This window comes from Balaenoptera acutorostrata, chromosome 13, assembly GCF_949987535.1.
Source record: "Balaenoptera acutorostrata chromosome 13, mBalAcu1.1, whole genome shotgun sequence".
Lineage (NCBI taxonomy): Eukaryota > Metazoa > Chordata > Mammalia > Artiodactyla > Balaenopteridae > Balaenoptera > Balaenoptera acutorostrata.
The window spans coordinates 87,238,655-87,260,571 of record NC_080076.1 but is presented as its reverse complement, the minus strand read 5'-3'; the positions used below and the strand labels follow the sequence as shown (position 1 = coordinate 87,260,571).

The window sequence follows — 21,917 nt, the reverse complement described above, 5'->3', positions numbered from 1 at the left end:
CCCTGACAGGTGTGTCCCTTCCAGGACGTGTCCGTGTGCACTCTTCACCCAGGCTTTGTCTGGCACATTCTCCGTCCTTCTCTGCACTCCTTCACTTTCCTTTCCTCCTTCAGCCTCCTTGTGTGAATGAAAATGCGTGCCCTGGGTTCCAGGTATGCGCCGTTCTTAGCTCCAGAGCTGGGGTGTAAATATCTGTAAGCTGCGGGACTTACAGATAACAGAGAGTGCTTGGTGTCGCCCGGCATGTTGCCACCTCCAGAGCAGACCCTCGTGCCACCCTGCCACACACCCGCCCACCGGAAGCCCTCTGAGAGGTGGTATTTCCTTTGGGGGCACTCGTTGGCCCAGCAGATTAGGAAAAAGGCACCGAGGCTCTGTATTCAGAGGAATAATTTATAGGCAAATAATCCACATTTCATCCTCAGCCTTTTTCAGTGCCGTGCAAGGCGTCTTGAATTACTGGGCTAGCTTTTACAGAATGGCCGACTGACTTCACCACATTTCTCGAGTTACAGTGAAGGCCCTGAGCGAGTGGCTGACGGAGGATGGAAGCCGGCGGGGTAGGGGGGGATGGCAGGGTCTGGGTCCGGCCTCCAGACTCCTGCAGCCACCACGTGGCCCCGTGAGATGGTTCTCAGGAAATTCCCGAGAAAAGAAGGATTTGGGGGGCTCTCAACTCTGTGAGGTCCAGGGGGCTTCCCTCTGAAACGCCACGCTCGTCCTCCCCCTCCTCCTGGCCTGCCAGCTCTAGATTCCACTTCCCCGTGCCCAGTTTTCCTGAGAGGAGGCAGCCGGTGCTTCACCTCCGAGAGATTTTGGTCTCAGTCTGTTGAAGTCGGGTAGCCCATGGAGAGCCTAGGATTTGGAATCAGGGAGCCCTCTGCATCCGGAGCGGGGCCTCACACTGCCCTCCAGCCCGCAGAGCCAAGGAGGGCAGGCGGCAGGCGGAGTCCTCTTCCAGCCCGCCACCCCGAGACCCTCGTTGTCGGGGACAGCCACCAGGCCCTGTGTCCCCCGCAGGTCATCTGGATGTCAGCATGGCAACCACAAACCTGGAGAACCAGTTGCACAGCGCGCAGAAGAACCTCTTGTTCCTCCAGCGGGAGCACACCAGCACGCTCAAGGGGCTGCACGCCGAGATCAGGAGGCTGCAGCAACACTGCACAGGTACGGGGGCCCCAGTGGGCTCCGGGGACCAGGGCGGGGGACAGTCCCAGGCCTGCCAGGGCTGTAGAGCAAAGCAGGACCTGTCGTCGAGCTCATCTCACACTGGCTGGCGCAAAAGCTGTGCCGGGTGAGTGGGAAGGGGGTCTTATTCTTCTCTCCTCTCTCTCTCTGGTTAACCCTATCATCCCTGGAGTCCATTTGAATGCGTTACCTCATCCTCTTTGCCAAGGCCACACGCACCGAGAGTAAAGCTGTAAAGCCAGTTCTCAGCTTACTGAGGACTTGAAGGATCCAAATGCAATGGTTAGAATTTACAGTGCGTCTTGGAACCAGTGACCAAAGTGTAATACACAGAGCAAGCTGCCTGCTAATTGTGGATGCTGGAGTGTGTATTAGGGGAAAGGGTCCCCTCTGAACCCTAGCAAGACAGGGGCCGCTGGTAGTTGCTGTCTCACGCTTGCCTCTAATGCTGCCAAACTCGGCCCTGTTCGGGCAGGACTCGCAGGCTGATCGTGGGAATCGGTTGTGCATTTACAGAGTTGATGAAGGTTTTGAAATATACTGTGATCATACAGAATTAACGTATATGATCTCCTTTTCAGATTTAACCTATGAGCTGACACTTAAAAGTTCGGATCAGACAGGTAAGAACTCCCTTCCCAAGAGCTGATGCCAGTGTTGTTTCCTGTTGAGGCACATGTTGGTCCACCTGTTTTCACTAATTACACACATAGAAGAAAACACACTTGCTGTGAAGAGTTGCACGTGTGACCAGGGCTCTGAGAAAAGGTGGGAGGGCAGTTTGGACCCCTCCGTGTGACGAGGGGCTGTCGGTAGGGCGGGAGGAGTGAGTGCTTTTATTTTCTTCTGATCGACACACGTACTTGGAATGCCTGTTCTGTGTTCTTCTGGGTTTTCTGATTTTTTACAGTGAGTATGTGTCCCTTCTGTAATCAAGAAATAGATGTGATTTAAACCGAAGGAAAGAGGAGACGGAGCGGGGTGCCGCCTCCTCTGTGTCCGTGGAGCTTAGCACAGGACCTGGCATAAAGTGTGTGCTCTCTACAGACTGGTTGAGTGAGGGGTCACATTACTGGGGGGCCCCCAGAGCAGCGCTGAAGGTCTTTCTCTAGACTGTAGTCCCAGAAATGCTCCCCCAAAACCAGAATCCTCAGGGACCCCCAAAGCTATCAGCCTGATGGCAGCTGGGGCAGAGGAGACAGAAGCCGGGGCCTCTGTGGCCTGTCCCAAATAGCTGCTCCCCAGAACAGAGTGAGGCTTTTAAAAGTGTAGAAACCACATTTGAGTCGAGATGACTTTTTTCTAAACAGGCCTCACACGAGCAGTTAACTATTCATGAGCGTGTCCAGGTCCTCGTGACCGTTCCCCTGGGCCCGAGAGCACCATCCAGCACTGACTTTCCATCTGCGTCACCCGTGCCAGGTCTCCTAAGTGTGCCTTCCGGGAGCCAGGACCCCCTTTTCCTGTGTGTGGTGGGGGAGGGGCCTGGGGACGGGGCAGGCCAGGAACTGGGCGTCCAGGGGTTCAGGAGAGCAGGATGTCCACCTCCAGTCGGGGAGTCCAGCCCACACCCCTGCCATCCATGCCACCAAAATCAGGCTGTCCTTACTTCCTGTCCCCTCTGGGCCCAGGCTAATCTGTAGAAACACCATTCTTGCCCTATATCCCCTCCAGGTGTGGTTCTCAGCCCTGAGTCCCAAGGCCACCCGCCCATCGACCCAGCCCCTCATCAGGGGCTCGCGCTAACAGCTGGCATGGGGCATCTCCTGTGGGGGGCAGAGCGCAAGCCCCTCAGGTGGGCCTGGTGCCCCGCCCGGTGGTGGGAAGCACGCCTTACAGGAGCACACGCAGACTCGGCTCTCAGAGGAGCTTTTCGGCGGCTCCTCTAACACCCCCGAACCCGCATCCTCATCCGAGAGGCGCCCACACACACGCGTTCCCGCCTGACCACCAGCCCCGTTCAGCCGCCCTGCACCGGCACGAGCACAGCCAGGGAGAGTCTTGCCGAAGTGCGGCCTGTGTGGTGTTAGGGGCAGGCCAAGGACCAAGGCAGGGCCTGAGCTCAGGCCCAAGGATGCCGTGCTCTGAGACACGCAGAGAGGGGACCCGTGTCGGGGGAAAGGTGGCAGCCTGGCATCCAGTCTCCTCCGCAGTTTCAGAGCTTTGGTGCTTTAGACATAAAGAAAGTCTACATTTGCCTTTCCAAACCGTGCTTTCAATGGAGCAGACAGATGGCTCTGCTAACAGTTTAATCCTAAGCCTTTGGAGAGGTCTCATACTCTGAAATTGCCCATTTTAACGTCAGCATTTTTGAAATTTGGAGACATCCTTTTATGCAATAAGCTGGAGAGCTGGATGGGGCCTCAAAGACCACCTGATCTGCCACCCTTTCCTGGGGGGAGAGGACACGGAGGTGGCATGAGCGATGGGGGTCCTACCCTCCGTGTGGCCTGTGGGCACCGCACCCATCTTGGGCAGGGGAACCGCCACCGTAGGGAGGGGAGGCGATCCCCGCACAGAAGGTCTCCCTGCCCCCCCAGGGCCTGGCCGCCCTGCCCTCGGGTTCTCACTCCGCCCCCCTCGGCTTGTCCTTCCAGGAGACGGATCTTCTAGAAGCAGCGAACTCAAGAAAAGATGTGAAGAGCTGGAGGCTCAGCTGCAACTGAAGGAGGAGGAGAACAACGAGCTGCTGAAGCAGCTGGAGCAGAAGAACGCCGCGGTCGCCGTGCTGGAGAACACCATCAAGGAGCGCGAGAGGAAGTACCTGGAGGAGCTGAAGGTGAAGAGCCACAAGCTGGGCGTGCTGACCAGCGAGCTGGAGCAGCGCGCCGGCACCATCGCCTACCTGACGTCGCAGCTGCACGCCACCAAGAGGAAGCTCCTGAGCTCCGGCGGCACCGCGGACGGCAGCGCGGCCGGCAGCCCCGCGCTGGCCAGCTACAAGCCGGCGCCTCCCAAGGACAGGCTGCCCGAGACGCCCCGGCGCCGCATGAAGAAGAGCCTCTCGGCCCCGCTGCACCCGGAGTTCGAGGATGTCTACAGATTCGGGGCCGACAGCCGGAAACTGCTTCTGCGGGAGCCGGTGGACGCCATGCCCGACCCCACCCCGTTCCTGCTGGCCAGGGAGTCGGCCGAGGTCCACCTCATCAAGGAGCGGCCCCTCGTCATCCCCCCCATCGCCTCGGACCGCAGCGCCGGCGAGCAGCCCAGCCCCGCCCGCGAGAAGCCGCACAAGGCGCACGTGGGCGTGGCGCACCGCATCCACCACGTGACCCCGGCGCAGGCCCCGCCCGAGGTGGAGACGCTGGCGGTGGACCAGGTGAACGGAGGCGGCAAGGTGGTGAGGAAGCACTCAGGGACGGACAGAACTGTGTGAAGGCCCTCGCGGCCCTCCACCGCGCGCTCCGGGCACTGTGGTCGCTACCGGGAAAAGCGCCGCCGCGCCTCCTCTGTCCCTTTTCTCTTTAAATTCCCGTGCATGCCACATTTTCCCACACCTGTCAACAGATTCCTCTCCTCCTGCTCCTCTTGCCCTCTGACACCAAAACACGATCGTGTCCCTGCTGCACAATCCGTATTTACTAATCGCTGCGGCCGAACACCTGTGCGCCGACTCGCTTGCTTCCAGCCCCGCTCCGCGGAACCTCAGCGCGCTCGCGGACAAAGCACGGGCCGCAGGCTGCGTCGCTGCTCGACGTTAACGACATCAGATAGTCACACGCCTAATTATAAAGTCGGAGCAACACATAACGACCTTGACCTCATCCCTCCCGTTTCCAGGGCGGCCTGTGCGGAGCAGCCCTGCTCCCTCCAGGAGACCCCCGTAACCTCCCGACACACCCTCCCCACCCTCCCCCGGGGGCGGCACGGATAACCGAGCAGATGTCTGTTAAGTCACGGGAACTAAATAAGATGACGTCACTCATATCACCACGACCTGAATGTGTGTTGTTTTTTGTTAGTTTTATCCAAAATGTTCAAGATCCCAACAAACTTTATTTTCTAAACCTGCCTTCTTTCTGTTTTGTGTCTTTTATTAAACCACCCGAGGCTGGGCCTGGGGGGTGGGGAACAGTGGGAGAGAAAGAAATAGCACCCGCTCCTGCCCCTCGCCCCCAGTAACTGCTGCCCAGACAGTGGGCTCACCCAGGGTTGCGTCCCGGGGTGGGGTTCACTTCCGGAACGACGCGTCCCCTGCCGTGTCTCACCGCCCTGCGCCATCCCTTAGAACGTTCTGCGCCTCGGAGGTTCTAGCAAAAGCCAGTTGTCCCCGTGACTGGCCTCGCCCTCGTGTCCTGCCAGCGCTCAGCTCAGCCCCGTTCCTCCCTCGCAGGGTAAAGCCGCTCCTCGCCCCCGGCCGGGCCTGGCCGGAGTAGCCCCAGGTGCGCAGGAGGAAGGGACGCCCGGTAGCCGCCGGTCCTTCAGGGTCTACGTCTGCACGCAGCCCCTCACAGCCCCAGGCAGGTTGGGGGCAGGAGCTCACGCAGGAATCAAAACACCAGGCTCAGCACCTTCACCCACACGCTGCCAGGCCAGCGCCCGGGGAGCCGGGCTGGAGAGTTCTGGAAGGGTGTGGGTGACTCCGGCCTCATCAGCCCAGGGAAGGGGGCCCTGCTGCCTCCGCACAGCAGCCGAGGCCTTCTACCACGCGCCCCAGCACGCAGCCCTCGCTCCAGAGGGGCGTCTGCTGAAACAGACCTAGACTATCAAAACACCACCTTCGACAGTTTACGTTAGAATTCTCACTTGTGCCATCGACATGCCAGGCAGTTTTGCTTAAGTGGTTCCCCTGAGAAGGAAAAGCAAATTCGACACGTCTTAAAATGCTCTTTTTGAATTTACTTTTTGAATACCACAGAATCCTTTTTTTAAAAGTTTGAAAAAATAAAACCATTCAGGTTAACTTATATGGAAAGAGATATAAATGGCTGATTTCAAATGAAAGAAAAAAATCAGTGTCAACCCCCCTCCTGCCTCGAGAGGCCCCAAGAAGTGACAGCAGATGATGAGTCTTCACGAATTCCCAGCACATCCGTTGCCGGCCACAGACAGAATCTCGTGCCGTTTTCCTCACCCAGAGGGTTAATCAGAATTCAGGGTGAGGCACACCCCTTGCAGGACCCAGTGAGAAATGTGCTTCGTGGTAAAGAGATCGGCTTCAAAAACCAAGCCGACCCCCATGGCGTTCCTTCTCGTGGAGGTGGTGTAGACGGGTGTCCGGAAAGTGTTCTGCACAGAAAAGGGGCGTGAGGTGCCGGCGCGGGCAGAGGGGAGCGCGGGTACCAGGGAGGGCGAAGGCTCGTTTGAGCGCTAAGGGTGCGGAGGGGCCCCGCGAGGTGCCGGGCTCTGCTGACACCCATGAGAAGCGGGGTCGGCGGGCAGAGCAGGCCGTCCCGCAGGTGCGCCTGCCGTCCACACCGGATGTAACTACCTTCTGATCCACTCAATGTGCGCAGAATTTCACCAGAAGGGAGGAGTCGCTCCTCAAGCTGGGCTGGACCACAGCCTCCAACCTTGAACCCGTGCCGCCCCCGGAAGGCTCTGTACACATGCATGCGCACGCGTGCATTTTTCCCCGGGACGTGGCTCAAAGGCTTCCCCCAGCCCCGAAAGGTTAAGAGCCCCTGTGCTAGAAGGCAAGACTCTTGGAAACCACCTGGTGTCTACCTCCAGTCAGAGGAGAAGAGGGGAAACGGGGCAGGCGTCGACCTTTCACCTGCAGTTTGAGGCGATGGGCTTCAATGGGGATGATCTTCAGGATCGGCAGGTCGACGACCAGCACCTTGGATTTGCTCTTGATAAGACATCCTTTTTCTATATCCCAGTCGGCGCCTTCTAGATAGAGTCCTGAGACAAAGCATCCTAGAGGCACCAGGAAGAGAGGCGGACTTAGGCGGAGGCAAGTGTCATTCTGCCGTGCATGCGGCAGCTCTAGCAGATGTGCATATGGACAAACAAAAGGGTAACTAACTGATTCTCCTTCCCCAGACACAGCCCCGGCCTTTTCCCAAAACGGGTGGCCACCATTTCTACCCCGCCCACTTTCCTTTTGTAGAGCCCAGATGGGACACCCTGGAGACCCCGTGACCCTCCATATGGCCACAGCCCATGGAAGAGGGGTGGTCGCCTCTGCCCAGCGATGTGGCATCAAGGCCCACAGACTTAACCGGCCTCGGGCCCCAGAGTCAGCTGGCACCATGGCCACCCCAACACTGCCAGTCCCTCTGAGACCTCGCTGGCCTTCTCCAAAGGGGACTGAGCGCTCCTGAATGTTCACCATAAACCCCCTCTCCCTAAGCTAGCTGAAGAGGGCTTTTGTGCTTGCAGTGAGATGTCCTCTAAGACACGACCCCCCGGGACACCACAGTTTCCAGCCGCAGTTCACACACTCAGTAACCAGTGTCTAAGGGACTTGACCTTATAGCACAATTGAACGGTTCCCACCTAGCCCATCCTGCTCTCTGGCTCCCATGCCCCCCGGGCCCTCATGGGTTCCAGGGAAGCCACCTGGCGATCCAGTTCTTTCTAACCTAGGAGCCCATTTCCCACAGTCAAGCTGGGCGAGTGTGGCTCAGCTCTCCCCTGACATCAGCCCACATCTCAATGGAAAAACTGGATGAGAAACATCTGGACTCACCCTCAGAGACGTCAAGCCCCACGTGGACAGCACCCAAACATGGCCAGTATTTGCAGCAGTCTGACTTTCCGGGCCCACACTGTGCTCAGCCCTTTGGAGGGTGGCTTGGGGAGGGAGACCCTACATGAGAGGCCGTGAATGCGCAGGGAGCTGGCCGTACCTTGTCCCGCCCGCTCATTCACTTCGTCTGCATCTTGGAACTTGGTCACTTGCGTGAACAAGGTGGAGCGGTCCAGCGGCCAGCCGTTCCTCCGGCAGGTGGCCTGCACCAGGGCCGCGAGGTAGGAGTCTGGGCTGTGCAGCCCCGAGAGCCACATCACACGGGGCTCACTCTCGGTGACCTGGAGAGAGAAGGCAGCTGCCGAGAGCCTGGGGCTGCCATCCAATGCCAGGGTCAAAGCTGACAAAAGATGTAGTTCACGTTAGGGGCAGGAAGATGGTGTTGGGACAACTGGCAGCCCACTGGGAAAAACAAGCTGGATCGCCAAACTCCAGGTGGAGCAAAGATTTAAATATAAAAAATACACCACATGAAGACTCAGCGCTTCCACTGCAGGGGGCGTGGGTTCGATCCCTGGTCGGGGAACTAGGATCCCACATGCCGCGCAGCGAGCCCAAAAAAATAAAAACAAAACAAAAATAAATAAATAAACCACAAAAGTACAAATCAAATCTCCAATGAATGTTTTCAGAATCTTGAAGTGGGAATACAAAACCCAGAAGCCATAAAGGAAAAGACTGATCTATTTGACTACATTAAAATGTAAAAGTTTCCTATGGAAAAAATACCACAAAATCAAAAAGCTTAAGGCAAGCTGGGGAAATATCTGCAACACCAGCAGACAAAAGGGTTAATTCCCTTGATGTACAAAGAGCTCTTAAAAATCAATTTTAGAAGGTGGAGAACTTGAGGGGCTTCCCTGGTGGCGCAGTGGTTAAGAATCTGCCTGCCAATGCAGGGGACACGGGTTTGATCCCACGGGAAGATCCCACATGCTGCGGAGCAACTAAGCCCCTGCGCCACAACTACTGAAGCCCGTGCGCAGAGCCCATGCTCTGCAACAAGAGAAGCCACCGGAGAAGCCCGCGCACAGCAACGAAGGGTAGCCCCCGCTCACTGCAACTAGAGAAAGCCCGCGCACAGCAACGAAGACCCAGCGCAGCCAAAAATAAATAAATAAATAATTTTTTTAAAAAAGGTGGAGAACTTGATAAAAATGAAATCAAGATACAAAGACAGTTCACAGAAAAACACAAAATGTCTATAAACATGTCAAATACACTCAGCCTCACCATAATTAAAGAAATACACAACCAACATAGTTGATATTATTGTTTACCTATGAAGGAGAAAAAGATCCAAAATATTAAGAACACACCATGTTGCAGAGGGGTGAGGAAATAATCATTCTCGTACATTGTGGTTTCAAGTTCTCCAGAAAACCATCTGACAAGATCTGTCAGAATTTAAAATGCACACACTCGGATCCAACTCTTCCATTGTACCCATGGAATATACTCATATGAGTCTCCAAAGGCATGTGCACCAGAATGTTGTTCGTACTAGCAAAACAAAAAATCCAAAAAGAAAACAAAAAAACAATGGTAACCACCTAAATATCCATCAGGGGAAAGGATACGGGATATCTGTGAGATGGAGTAGCCTAGAAGGAATGACATCTAGATGTGCTTAGATGGAACAATTGCCAAGATAGACTCTTAGATGGATAAATCAAGTTGTGCATAGTATGCTTCAGTCTTTTTTTTTTTTAATATATTTATTTATTTTTGGCTGGGTTGGGTCTTCGTTGCTGTGCGTGAGCTTTCTCTATTTGTGGCGAGCAGGGGCTACTCTTTCTTGCGGTGGCTTCTCTTTGTTGGGGAGCACGGGCTTCAGTAGTTGCGGCACACAGGCTCAGTAGTTGTGGCTCGAGGGCTCTAGAGAGCAGACTCAGTAGTTGCAGCACAAAGGCTTAGCTGCTCCGCGGCATGTGGGATCTTCCCGGACCAGGGCTTGAACCCGTGTCCCCCGCATTGGCAGGCAGATTCTTAACCACTGCACCACCAGGGAAGTCCCCAAGGAAGGGAGGAAGGAAGGGAGGGGGGAAGGAAGAAAAGGAAAAAAAACAGATATGCTTGCAGAGTCCGAGACCATTTCCAGAGCACCCAATCAGCTCCTGACAGAGGTACCGCTGGGGAGGGGAGGAGGAGTCGGGAAGTGGTTTGAGGGGGTCCAGGCCAAGCCTTGAACCAGCAAGCAGACCGCTGCCTCACTCACCCATGTCGTGTACTGGCTGAACCTCCGCAGGAAGTAGGGCATCCAGTTTCCGAGGGACTTTAAGGTGTCAGGGGCAAGCTTTCTCCAGATATTAGGGATTTGCCCGAGAAAGAGAGACCTGGCTACATCATCTAATTCACTGCTCATCCCAACTTCTCCAGCCAAGGCCTGTTTATAGAATCAAGAGCAGTCAGGCGAGACTAGCGGGAAACCCAGCACTCCACTGAGGCAGGAATTTGCACTTGAGGAACAGGCTTACCCTCTGAAGTTCAGCCAGGGACGTGGACATCCGTATGACCAGCTTGTTGAAGCGCTCCAGCTCCTGCAGGAGCACCACTGAGGTGGGGGAGACGGCCGTCCCCAGGTGCTTCCTGACCAGGTCCAAGTCAAAGACTTTGGGCATCTTGTTTTCTATGTCCTGGGCCACATGGCCAATGTACTCATCGCGGCTAATGCCAGTGCTGGATTCCCCTGAAATCAGGACACTTTTTAGAGAGAGCAAGGCACCTGAGTGCAGGACTGGGGCAGCCTGTGCCTCTGGTTCTCAGAAGGGCACCAACAGTACGGAAGCTATCAGAACCCGAAGCAACACTTGGCGCCAGTGCCCTTTGTCCCCAGTCCGATGACCACAGTCCTCTGCAGGGGACTTTACCCGTCTGAGGCTGCAGCTCCAGCAGGTGAGACCACATGTCTCGAGCTGCCTGAGTGTAATATCCGGTCTCAGCGTTGAGGTGAAGCCCAAACACTTCAGGCGTGTTGGCCAGAGGGAGGGCCTCAATGGCTTCTGTAATGGGAGAGAACAAACAGCGGTTACACCGCCGTGCCACCTCCGATTGCTGAGGGCCCACAGCCTCGACGTCCCCACACACGTTAGACTAGGTTCCACCTCTGAGAGGGTGACGTGCTTCTCAAATAAGAATTCTACACCACCACGCCCAATACAGTTCTGTGTGCATCTTTTTTTTTTTTTTGCCATGCCTCGCGGCTTGCGGGATCCTAGTTCCCCAACCAGAGATCAAACCCAGGCCCACAGCAGTGAAAGTGCAGAGTCCTAACCACTGGACCACCAGGGAACTTCCTCTACGTGTATCTTTTATGAAAATGGCTCAGTGACTTTCCCAGGGGCCACTCTGACCTTCCAGGGAGATTCTGATATATTTACCATCCTTCCGGGACAGGAAGTCTGAACTAACTCCATCAGCTCTGAGGCTAGGAAGAGCCCCCTGGGCCCCGCTAAAAGGCATAAGAAAACACCCCCGAGCAGTCAAAGAGTCCCACCAGGGAAGGGGTCAGAAGAACCATCAAGCCAACCACAGAAACCAGAACAGCTGAAATGTATGGGCTCCCTTAGAATAAAACATTTAACATACTTTCTGATGGCTGAGAAATCTCACCAACAAATTTTTCCTTGACATCCCCCGCGGGGATTTTGTAGTCCACTTCCTTGTTCCAGAAGAAGTGGAATGGCTGGAAAGTATCGAAAAGGAAGTCTCCCAGGTATTCATCCATGTAGACGGTCAGGATACGCCGGTCAAAGCTGTCGATGGCCCGTCCTCCGTACATGACCTGACATTACAGGGAGTGAGAGCCGGCCAGGACCCAGAACCTACGGGGTGGGCCCTGAGGCCCCAGGCCCAGCAGATCGTCCAGGGCCAAGCCCGGATGCGTCCTTAGTGACACTCCTGCTGCCCGGCCACTGTACAGCTCAAACCGTGCTGACTTGCACAGCCTTTGGGCCACTATATACAAGAGGGCTTGTGTGCAGACTCATAGAGCCCAAGGTGATAGCAGTCCTCATGAAATGCTGGGAGCCAGTGTGCAACTGGCCAACTCCCTAAAACATGGCGAACAAGCAAACAAAACAACCCAAGGAGCCAGCAGCCGCTTTTGTCTTTGGAACAGTGACGTCTATGTTTGAGCCACACACAGGCCTCCGGGGAAGATTTCCCACGAGCGCTGTGTAAGGTCGTGGCCTCCAGAGTGGACCTCCAGGCCCGCTGAACAGGAGCAGGGCTCCAGTGACATGCCTGAGGCATCCTCAGCAAGGAACATGAGTCCCCAGGGCGATGAGTCCAAACTCCCAGGTGAAGGTCGCTCACTTAGGACAAAGAATAACAGGGTGATGAACCGGGGCCGGGCGGGTGTTTCACAGAGACCCAGGGGCCTTCAGCTGATGGGCAGCAGGAGCAAGAGGGGAGTCGCAGAAGGCTCGGGGGCCATGGACCAGGGGCACCAGGCCACAGCCCAGCCCACCCCGGGGGCCTGCAGACGGTGCCCGGGGTGCTCCTACCTCCCCAATTAGGTACTTGAGGCTGCCCCACGGGATCCGAGGGTCGTGCTGCTGGAAAGCTTTTGTTAAGTATGTGTTCAGAATTTCCATGCAGACCTGAAAAGAGGAGGAACAGGCCTGGGTATCCGAAAACCCATAGTCATTCGCGTTCTGACTGTTTTCTGAGAACGTGGGCAGGAACAACTAAGGAGGGAGTGTCCCCGGGGACAGGCAGTAGCCGCCTCTTCACCTGGAAGTCAGACTCGTTGAAGTCGTAGTACACGTTCCACCCGATCTTCCCGAACTTTCTCCTCTCCTGCACCACAGCATGGAAGAACGCCAACACGTAGACCAGGGACTTGAAAGCAGGGTGTGGACACTGGTCCAGCATCTCAGGAGAGATCCTGAAGTACGTCGCTCTCATGTTGAGTTTCAGCCCGTTGGGTGGCTCGGTGACAACCTGTCGGAAGCAAAGACCGATGGTGACGGAAACCCCAGGCCCACGAGCAGGGCTCTGAAGAGTGTGCAGACTGCAGACGTCTTGGCTTTCCCTCCGTCCTTGCAAAGCCATCTTCCCTATTCCCAAGGGCCCACGTGAATGAGTTAAAAACTAGACGTTGTTCCAGCTCTGCCCTGACTCATCAAACGACCCCAGGAAGGCTCTTTCAACCTCCTCTGATCCATGGGATCCTCAAATGTAAAATAGAAGTAGCTAATTTTTCCCTCTCCCTGTCTTGGAGGAAGAGAGAGATGACGAAACCATTCCCCAACATGTTCCCAGAGATTAAATTAAACAGGGCACGTAAACTCCTTGAAACTTACACACACAAGCACTCCAGTTCTGCGGGCTGTGGGAGGGCCAATCATTAGAGTTAAAAAGGATAAATGTGAAGTCCATGAAAACTAACCCAGAAATTGTTTTGAGGACATGCAGAAGTGATACAGACGGGCCTGGGAGTCGTCACTGTCACCCAATAATTGTCACCCTATTCTGGACAGTGCTTCCCTCTGAAGGGAGAGGGAGAAATGGAATTGGGAAAGGGGGGGGTGTCCATGGGGTCCCAACTCTATCCTAAACACACACACGCGCACAGCAAAACGGGAGTGAGGTAAGGAACCGAGCCGTGGGCACGTCTGTCTGTCCTGCAGCCAGACCTTCAAGGACTTCTGCAGGATTCCGATGGGGAAGCCCTCGGTGGGGTCCGTGGTGAGCCACAGGCGGAAGTCGGGGTGGGGCTTGGTGACCCTCCCCAGGGCCTTCTCCAGGTCCTTCAGCCACTGGACCAGGAGATGGCAGTTCTGCAGCGTCAGCCACTGCCCTCGAGCCACCGCCATCTCCAGCAGCTGCAGGGCCACCTGCTCCGACAGAGACAGAAAGGAAGAGTCGGCGTCCCACTGCCACACCATCCCGTGCTCTCCCAGAGACCCGCTGCAGGCACCAGGAAACCACTGGCCGCTGCAGCAGAAGCCACAGAGGAGCCAGCGGTCCAGGAGCTACAGAGGGAGCCTTCGAAGAAGCAACCCTTTAGACTTCCTCCGGGGCCACCCAGGTCCGCTGGGCTGCACTCATTGGCCTCCCTCAGCTCCCAGAGCTCCAACCTCGGACGCAGTGGCACCTGCCCCCTGACCTGTTGGCCTTGCCACTGGGGCAGTGACAGCCCTGATCCAAAACGTGGCTCTTGCAAGGGCTGAGGGAGAGAAAGACTGGACGTGAAGGGGCTTTGGAAGCAGCAGAACATACCGACGGTACCAGGCTGGGCAATCACAGCAGGTTAGCTCTAGAACTATACTACTGTCACACTGTCATCGCTGTGACATTTGATTACTGCTCCGTAGACCGGAAATGCACGGCACTTGTGTGTGTGGGGCGGCACTCTTAGCTTAAAGCCAAACATTCGTTAATTCATTCCTAACAGGGCCGGTGACCTCACCCACATTTAGAGCTTGTTCCTTCCAACAACAATTTACCTTTTCTTGACCTTGACCCATGGCAAGGAATTTGAGGCGGTTCCCTCCAAAACCACTGTGCTCGGCTAATTTCATAAGGTCACTGGCAGGGTCAGAGCCAGGACTCAGGATAAACACAATGGGCGAGTTGGGTGTGCTCTGCTCAAAGATGGCTTCAAAGCTGATCATCGGAGGCTGCACGTACCTGGGGAAAGAAACACGACTGGAAAACGCTCCCGGGAGGACAGCGCCAGGCAGGGGCCGGCCAGTCCGACCAGCGCTCTTCCTCCCAGTGTCCAGAACCTTCTGACTGTTCCTCTGGTATGGCTCTTTGCTCAGCCTTGTTTTGGAATCCAGTTTTTACACACATCTCGTTCACTGGACGGTAATAAGCTCCTGGGTGATGGGGACCTCTCTGCAGAGCCTGGTACATCCAGGTTGGGTGGTTCAGGAGACCTGTACTGAGCTGCATGCCTCCTGACAAGCCTGCCTTCCAGGTGGACGTGCCCTGGGCACTGAGCCCAGAGGTCCCACACCGGCGGCTCCACAGGCGTGTCCTGAATGGGCTGCATCTCGAGATTTTTAAAAAATTAGTTGCCAGCACATAATAATTGGGAGATTTCATGTAGAAATCCAAATTTCTAGTTTCCTTTGAAGAGTCAGAGATCTGGGTCCCCGCCGCCACCTGGCATCAGTCAGCTGGAGTTAAGGGGCTGCTGGCCAGGGCTTGACACTCTCCAGTGTGCCTGAGTGCTTGTCCAGCCACACTCAGTCCTCTCCATCACCCGCCGGCCGTGGAGGCAGATTTGAGTTCGTCACCCTAAGTTACCCATCCGGCTTCGCCCTCGATTCCAGAGCTACCAATATGGGAGCCATCAGGCACGTGTGGCTATTGAGCACTTGAAGTGTGGCTAGTCCAAACTGAGATGTGCTGTACCTGTGAATTCACACAGGATTTTAAAGCCTTAATATCAAAATAATATGCAAAATATCTCAATCCATTACATGTTGAAATAATATTTTAATATTTGAGTTAAATATAGTTAATTATTAATACATATTATTTATATTATATTATATGATATATTAATATATATAACTTATGATGATTGTTATTAAGATTAATTTTGACTGTTTCCTTTTTTATAAATTTACTTTTTTTAATTGAAGTATAGTTGATTTACAATGTTGTGTTAGTTTCAGGTGTACAGCAAAGTGATTCAGTTATAATATAAATATATATTCTTTTTCAGATTCTTTTCCCATCTAGGTTATTACAAAATATTGAGTATAGTTCCCTGTGCTATACAGTAGGTCCTTGTTGTTTATCTATTTTATATATAGTAGTGTGTATATTTTACTCCCAAATTCCTAATATATCCCTCCCCCTCACCTTTCCCCTTTGGTAACCATAAGTTGGTTTTCTATGTCTGTGAGTCTGTTTCTGTTTTGTAAATAGGTTCATTTGTATCATTTAATAATTAAATACAGTTACTTATTATTAGTAAATATTATATGTATATTATTATATATTAATATATTATATTTTATATGCTTATGATAACTGTTATTAAAATTAATTTCACCTGCTTCTGTTTGAATGTGGCTACCAGAAGACTTGAAATTACACATGTCACTCACACTGTATTTCTCTTAAACAGCGCTGCTCTAGAGTGGCTACCAAATCATGCTCAAAGGCAGCCCTCGCTGGAGGTGGCCCCCCACTGCCATCCGTGAGTCCAGGAAGGGGTGACATTAGACATTCTACCCCACAGAAAGGGCCAAGCAAACACAAGCAACTCACTTCTCTCCCATTGTTACAGTCACGTAGTCGGTCACGGCCCGATATACCCGATCCACACGGAAACAGCGCAAAATAAGCAACTTCTGGAAAGGGGTGATGTTGTCATCATAACCCAGGGGGAATGGAAACTGCTCAAGTGAATCCAGGTCATACCACTGGGAAAAGCAAAGAACATTCATGCTGGCGTCAACTGAGAAATGATATAGGCCCCCCCTTTTATGTGAAGGTCCCAAGAGCCCCTGTAAAGGGATGAAATCTACAGGCCACGTCTAGTCAGATCTGTCATTTTCTACCCCCCAAACTCTGAACTTTAGGAAGGGATGGACTGAGTCTTATGGACTGTTGAGTTCCCACTGCCCATCAAGGGACATGGTCCATCCACAGATGCTCAAAAAGTTTCTTGAATGGATGGATGGACAGATAGATAGAGGCAGATGGACAGATGGATGGATGGATGGATAGATAGACAGATGGACAGATGGATGGATGGATGGATGGATGGATGGACAAATGGATAGACAGTTGGAGAGATAGATGGATAGTTCTCCCACAAAACTAGTTGAAGTAGATAAAGGAGAATTCCATCCAGGGAGTTAGAGGGCATTGGCTACACTCTGCACGAGCCACTCAGAGGCAGATCTTCACACTCATAGGGAGTTAGGCTACAGATTAAGTGTGGAGATTAGTGACATGCGGGGAAGGGAAGGAGGAGAAAGAGAACACTTGCTCACCTCCTGCCAGACAGTCAGATGTTTCTCCACATCATCAGGAAGAGTCCCAAAGTTGTCTGGAAACATCTCTGATAAAAGAATGATATCTTCCCATCCCTGGTCGGACAACCAAGCACAGGGTTTTTTCCGTTTGCTTTTCTCCAGGGAAATGTTTCCTAATCACAACAGGATAAGAGGAGTAAACAGCCGACACCAACACACGGGGAAGAGTAAGCAGCTCCATTCCTGGGCTTCCCTCACTTTGGGGGAAAATCTACTTCTCAAAAGGGGTCTGGAAAGAGAAGAGGGTTAGGCTTCCCCTGTCACCGTCCATAACTCCAGCCAGGAAGCTCTGGCTCTGGCTTCCAGCCTCGGGGCAGCCTTAAGGCAGAGGCTGGCTGCTCTGCGTTAACTCGAACTAGCTCTGAGGCTGGAACTGTCAACTGAGATATTTACTAAAGCAGTGCTACTGGAAGCCAAGTTTTAAGGAAGGCAAATTTCTGCTGTTGTTTGTTTTGGTGAACAAACTCATACACATGTGCAACGTGGGTCCAGGGAGTTGGGAAGCACGAAATGAGGCAAATTCATTACCTTTTAAGAAGAAATCTAATTCTTCCTGGGGGACTCTCCCCTCTGCTTGTTCTATCTTGATAGTCATATTGAAAGAAAAAAGTAACTTGTGCCTCTCAAACAACCCTGAAGAGAAACAACAGACGGGTCTGGATAAAACAAATGCATTTAAACACAGGGTTTCTTATGCACACCATGCTTAAATTTCAGAGAAATGAACTGAAGAACCTCAACTGCACAGTTAGTTGCATTTAGCCATCTTTGCATTTGGTGTCCGTGAACACCTGCATGCAAAAACTATGAGCTCAATTGACACGTCATGCCCACAAGTGCAACGGGCAGTGACCCTCGCTCGTACGCATCTGAAATGGTCATGTCTCCGGGCGGCACTTACCACGCCCTCGTGGGAAGAGGAGGGGGGGATCCCCCCAAGCAGATGAAGGACCGTATGATGGAGGTTCAGGGCCACCTTCTGAATGAAGTGCTGGTCGTTTGCCCGACTCAAAGCAAAAGTTCTTACAGTGGAGAAGAGGTATTAGCAAACTTTCCATAAAGGGCCAGAGAGTAAATCGACTCGGCTTTGCAGACTAGACAGTCTCTGTCATAACTATTCAACTCTGCCATTGTACTGTGAAAGCCGCCATGGACGATCTGTATAGAAACGGGTGTGGCTGTGTGCCAATATAACTTTATTTACAAAAACAGGCAGTGGGACGGATTTGGCCAATGTCTATCGCAGAGTAAGCCCGTTCCATCAACACACTCTTTATGGATAGGAAGACGCAAAACACTAGAGTTCTTATTTGTTTGTTTTTTTTTAACAGAAGAAAAAAAAACATGTAAGTCAAAATGTGTGATTTGAATTCTATCTTATACGTGTTAGAAGGGTTGGTTACTTAAGTCAGCCCTATAGGATAGCCCTCAACCTGTTTCCTACCCAACACAGTTTTGAGCTGTGTCCCCCTCAAAATCCATAAGTTGAAGCCTTAATACCCAGTACCTCAGAGCTGGAGACAGGGCCTCTAAGAGTTGATTAGGTTACTCAGCCATAAAAAAGAACGAAATCATGCCACTTGCAGCGACATGGATGGACCTAGAGATTGTCATACTGAGTGAAGTAAGTCAGACAGAGAAAGACAAATATCATATGATATCGCTTATATGTGGAATCTAAAAAAACTGGTACAAATGAACCTATTTACAAAACAGAAATAGAGTCATAGATGTAGAAAATAAACTCATGGTTACCAAGGGGGAAAGGGCAGGAGGAGGGATAAATTGGGAGATTGGGATTGACATATACACACTACTGTATATAAAATAGATAACCGATAAGAACCTGCTGTATAGCACAGGGATCTCTGCTCAATACTCTGTAATGAATCTAAAAAAGAGTGGATGTATGTATATGTATAACTGAATCACTTTGCTGTACACCTGAAACTAACACAACATTGTAAATCAATTATACTCCAATAAAAATTAATTTAAAAAAATTAAAAAATAAAATGAGGCTGTTAGGGAGGGCCCCCATGCAATCCGACTGGTGTCCTTATAAGAAGAGGAAATTTGGACACACAGACAGACGCGCACAGAGTGCATCGGTCCTAAATCGGTGCGAGCAGGTGCTCACCTGTGCAGCCATAGTTATAGATGTTGAAGGTCAGCGTGTCCATGATGTTCCTTAATCGCTTCATAAGAATGGAGTCAGGCAACGACTTCTTGAGTGACAAGCCGAAGACCTCCAGGAAGGCGATCAGGGAGTGCTGGTACATGGAGCTCACCAGGGCCATCTCCGACAGCACGAAGAACAGGATCGCGCCCCTCCGGGCGGCCGGCCGGTAGCCGTCCCGCAGCCTGTCGATGTCCAGGGCTGTCTTCTCCGCCACCTTGAGCTTCTCTGATACCTGAAGAAGAGGCGCACGTTGCCACTTACAGCTGAAACCAGGAAGACGTACGAAACGGGCGAGAAAGTAAGAAGGCGGAGGGCGGGGGCGGAGGGTGGCAGCAGAGAAACCCATGCAGCGCTCACAGGAAGGGCCCCCAGCCTCTTGCAAGATGTGGTAGATATTTGTGGCTCGACCCCCCCTGCCCCCATGCCCCCTTCTCCTAGTAACAGTCCCTGAGTTTGATCTAGAGACCTACAGTTTCCTCCTTTCATTCATATGTGGGGCTCAAGCCCAAGGCCAGGAGGGGATCGGGTGAGTGAGGTCCAGCGAATCCACACATGGCATCCCCAGCCCATGGGAGTGGTTTGGGGTGAGCACGTGACTTCAGTGACAGGAAAAGATTCTCATTCTTCTCTTTGGACTTGAACCTCAGTGGACATGAAGCCAGACCCAGCTTGAGACTAGGAGGGGAGCTTGGCTCCACAGGGAGGCAGAGAATGAAGCCAACACAGCAGAAGGTCCAGAAATGGAGAGAAACTGAGCCCTCGATGATATGCTTGGAGTCCTGGATCCAGCCCTGCCTGAAGCCATCCCTCGACTTTTCTGTTTTCTAGGCCGGTAAGTTCCCTTTGGACCTAAGCCACGTAGGGCCAGGTTTTCTATCGCTCTCAATTAAGAGAGGCTGAGTGGGTGCACAGGGGTCCCTGGGAATGCCCCTGGGCCTCCGTGGCCAGGATCGGTACACCCTTCCGCACGGTTCGTACCTCCGTGGCTTTGGATTTGGTCTCCTCCAGGGTCTGCACCAGCTCCGCGTTGTCCAGCATGTTCCCCGTGGAGGCGGCCAGTTCCCGGAGGAGGGAGTCCTCCAAGTCCTTGAGCAGCTTCTTGTTCTCGCTCGTCTCCTGGATGAGATGCCCCCTCTGCTCCTCGAGCTCTCGCCTCTCGCAGGCCACCAGCACGCTCAGCAGCTGGTCCTCCAGGCCCTTCCGCGTGACTGCGGGGGGGCGAGGGGAGGCCCTCAGCACCGCGTCCCCCTGCCAGCCTGGGCACCGACTCGTCTCCCCTACACAGCAGCGCCTGGGGCAAGTGCAGGGCGGGCCCAGCATCCCAGAACGCGAGGACTCGCTCTCCCACCAAAGCCATTCTAAAGCCCCAGGTGAGAAATATGGGCCAGAACAAAACAGAGATGCTGTTACCTGGAGTAGTGGACAGCAAGTGTGAAGACGCACTGAAATCAAACCCAGGGCGCCCACATCTTGGGGGACCCTCGTTAGATATCTGGGTTTATACCCAAACTTTTTTTTTTTTTTAAGCCACGCGGCTTATGGGATCTTAGTTCCCCAACCGGGGATCGAACCCAGGCCCTTGGCAGTGAAAGCACGGAGTCCTAACCACTGGACCACCAGGGAACTTCCTAACGTGTACCCAAACCTGATTAACCTACCTAGGAACCCGTGTGACCACCCTAGAAAATGTGGGAAGTGGCATTCAATTCCTAACCGAATTCAATTGAGAGGAAGAGGGAGATCCAAAATCATACTGTGTATTTAAATACACAAATACAGTATAACTACCTGCTGCAGCAGAAAGGGGTCTCACCTCACTCCGAGGGTGAATGTCTGAGCCCCGTGGTCCAGACTCAGCACATCTCAAGACACATAACTCATTGCCTTCTAAAGGCCCCCAAGCCTTTTGGTGTTGCTTCCTCATTAAGAACTGATGGGTTGGGACTTCCCTGGGGGTCCAGTGGTTAAGACTCCGAACTCCCAATGCAGGAGGCATGGGTTCGATCCCTGGTCGGGGAACTAAGATCCCGCACGCCGCACGGTGCAGCCTCAGAAAGCAAACCAAAAAGAACTGATTGGTTGACTATGAAAGATGTGACTCTGAGAATGATTCACCGAATGAAGTGACGTCCCTTGAGAGCCTTGAGCTCAGATTGTGGTCTCCACCTAAAATTCAGCACTAAGGCTCTGCACATCCTTACCAGTATAATTGATCACCATGGCTTTCCCAAACACGGATGGTCTGTATCTGGGGTTGGCCAGCTTGGTGTTCAGATACAGTCTGAAATTCGAATCATAGTCTACTTCCTTGTCTCCCAGTATGATAAACTGCCGTCCCTGGGAGACCTTGATGTTTTTTTCTAAGACGTTATCAATCACAGGGTCAATGTACTCATCCACGTCGTGAAACAGGAAAGGCGTCCCGTACTTTATGGATATCTCCAGCTGCTTGAGGAAGTCGGGGTCATTAAAGGAAGCCACCTGGAAGGGAGGGGAGGCAGACGCTAAAAATCAGCTCACTCGTCAGATTCAAGGGGAAACAAATCCTTGGAGGTGGCAGGGGACATGTCAGCACCTTGAAGGGAGGCAGAGGGGAAAACAGAACAGGGAGAGAAGCAGGGCATGTAACCCGTATAAACCATGAGGTTCGGGCTCTGAGCAGCCTCTCGTTCAAAAAGCACAGGTCAGTAGCCAAAAGTGATTAGGAGAGAATCTCATCACATCTCTCAGAAGACCTCAAAAAGGATCCAAACACAGAGTCCACAAAAAAAAAAAAAAAAAAATTCACTCCTCTCCAAACCTTAGGACTGCTTTCTTATCTCTTTTCTCAAAACATCTG

General features: G+C 52.9%; 2 protein-coding genes across 11 annotated transcripts in view; one reads left to right on the top strand and one right to left on the bottom strand.

The window, feature by feature from the left end:
• Positions 1-5,200, top strand: part of CCDC92 (coiled-coil domain containing 92) — a 30,809-nt gene extending 25,609 nt beyond the window's left edge. For all 5 annotated transcript variants that reach the window (XM_057527345.1, XM_057527343.1, XM_057527344.1 and 2 more), the window contains 3 exons: positions 1,021-1,167; positions 1,770-1,811; positions 3,786-5,200. In XM_057527345.1, the coding sequence (XP_057383328.1) occupies positions 1,038-1,167; positions 1,770-1,811; positions 3,786-4,564 (951 nt within the window). In that variant the 5' untranslated portion in view covers positions 1,021-1,037 and the 3' untranslated portion in view covers positions 4,565-5,200. The remainder of the gene's footprint in view (positions 1-1,020; positions 1,168-1,769; positions 1,812-3,785) is intronic.
• A 360-nt stretch (positions 5,201-5,560) lies between these two features.
• DNAH10 (dynein axonemal heavy chain 10) overlaps positions 5,561-21,917 on the bottom strand; it is a 152,442-nt gene continuing 136,085 nt past the window's right edge. For 2 of the 6 annotated variants that reach the window (XM_007189638.2, XM_057527371.1), the window contains 17 exons: positions 21,280-21,559; positions 20,057-20,286; positions 19,037-19,310; positions 17,425-17,529; positions 16,855-17,009; positions 16,124-16,278; positions 14,341-14,524; positions 13,528-13,728; positions 12,623-12,832; positions 12,394-12,489; positions 11,498-11,669; positions 10,756-10,887; positions 10,363-10,574; positions 10,104-10,271; positions 7,986-8,166; positions 6,905-7,050; positions 5,561-6,417 (listed from right to left, as the gene is read on the bottom strand). In XM_007189638.2, the coding sequence (XP_007189700.2) occupies positions 6,271-6,417; positions 6,905-7,050; positions 7,986-8,166; positions 10,104-10,271; positions 10,363-10,574; positions 10,756-10,887; positions 11,498-11,669; positions 12,394-12,489; positions 12,623-12,832; positions 13,528-13,728; positions 14,341-14,524; positions 16,124-16,278; positions 16,855-17,009; positions 17,425-17,529; positions 19,037-19,310; positions 20,057-20,286; positions 21,280-21,559 (3,048 nt within the window). In that variant the 3' untranslated portion in view covers positions 5,561-6,270. Of the gene's footprint in view, positions 6,418-6,904; positions 7,051-7,985; positions 8,226-10,103; positions 10,272-10,362; positions 10,575-10,755; positions 10,888-11,497; positions 11,670-12,393; positions 12,490-12,622; positions 12,833-13,527; positions 13,729-14,340; positions 14,525-16,123; positions 16,279-16,854; positions 17,010-17,424; positions 17,530-19,036; positions 19,311-20,056; positions 20,287-21,279; positions 21,560-21,917 lie in introns of those variants that run through there. The other 4 variants (XM_057527374.1, XM_057527372.1, XM_057527373.1 and 1 more) reach the window with 3 other exon arrangements.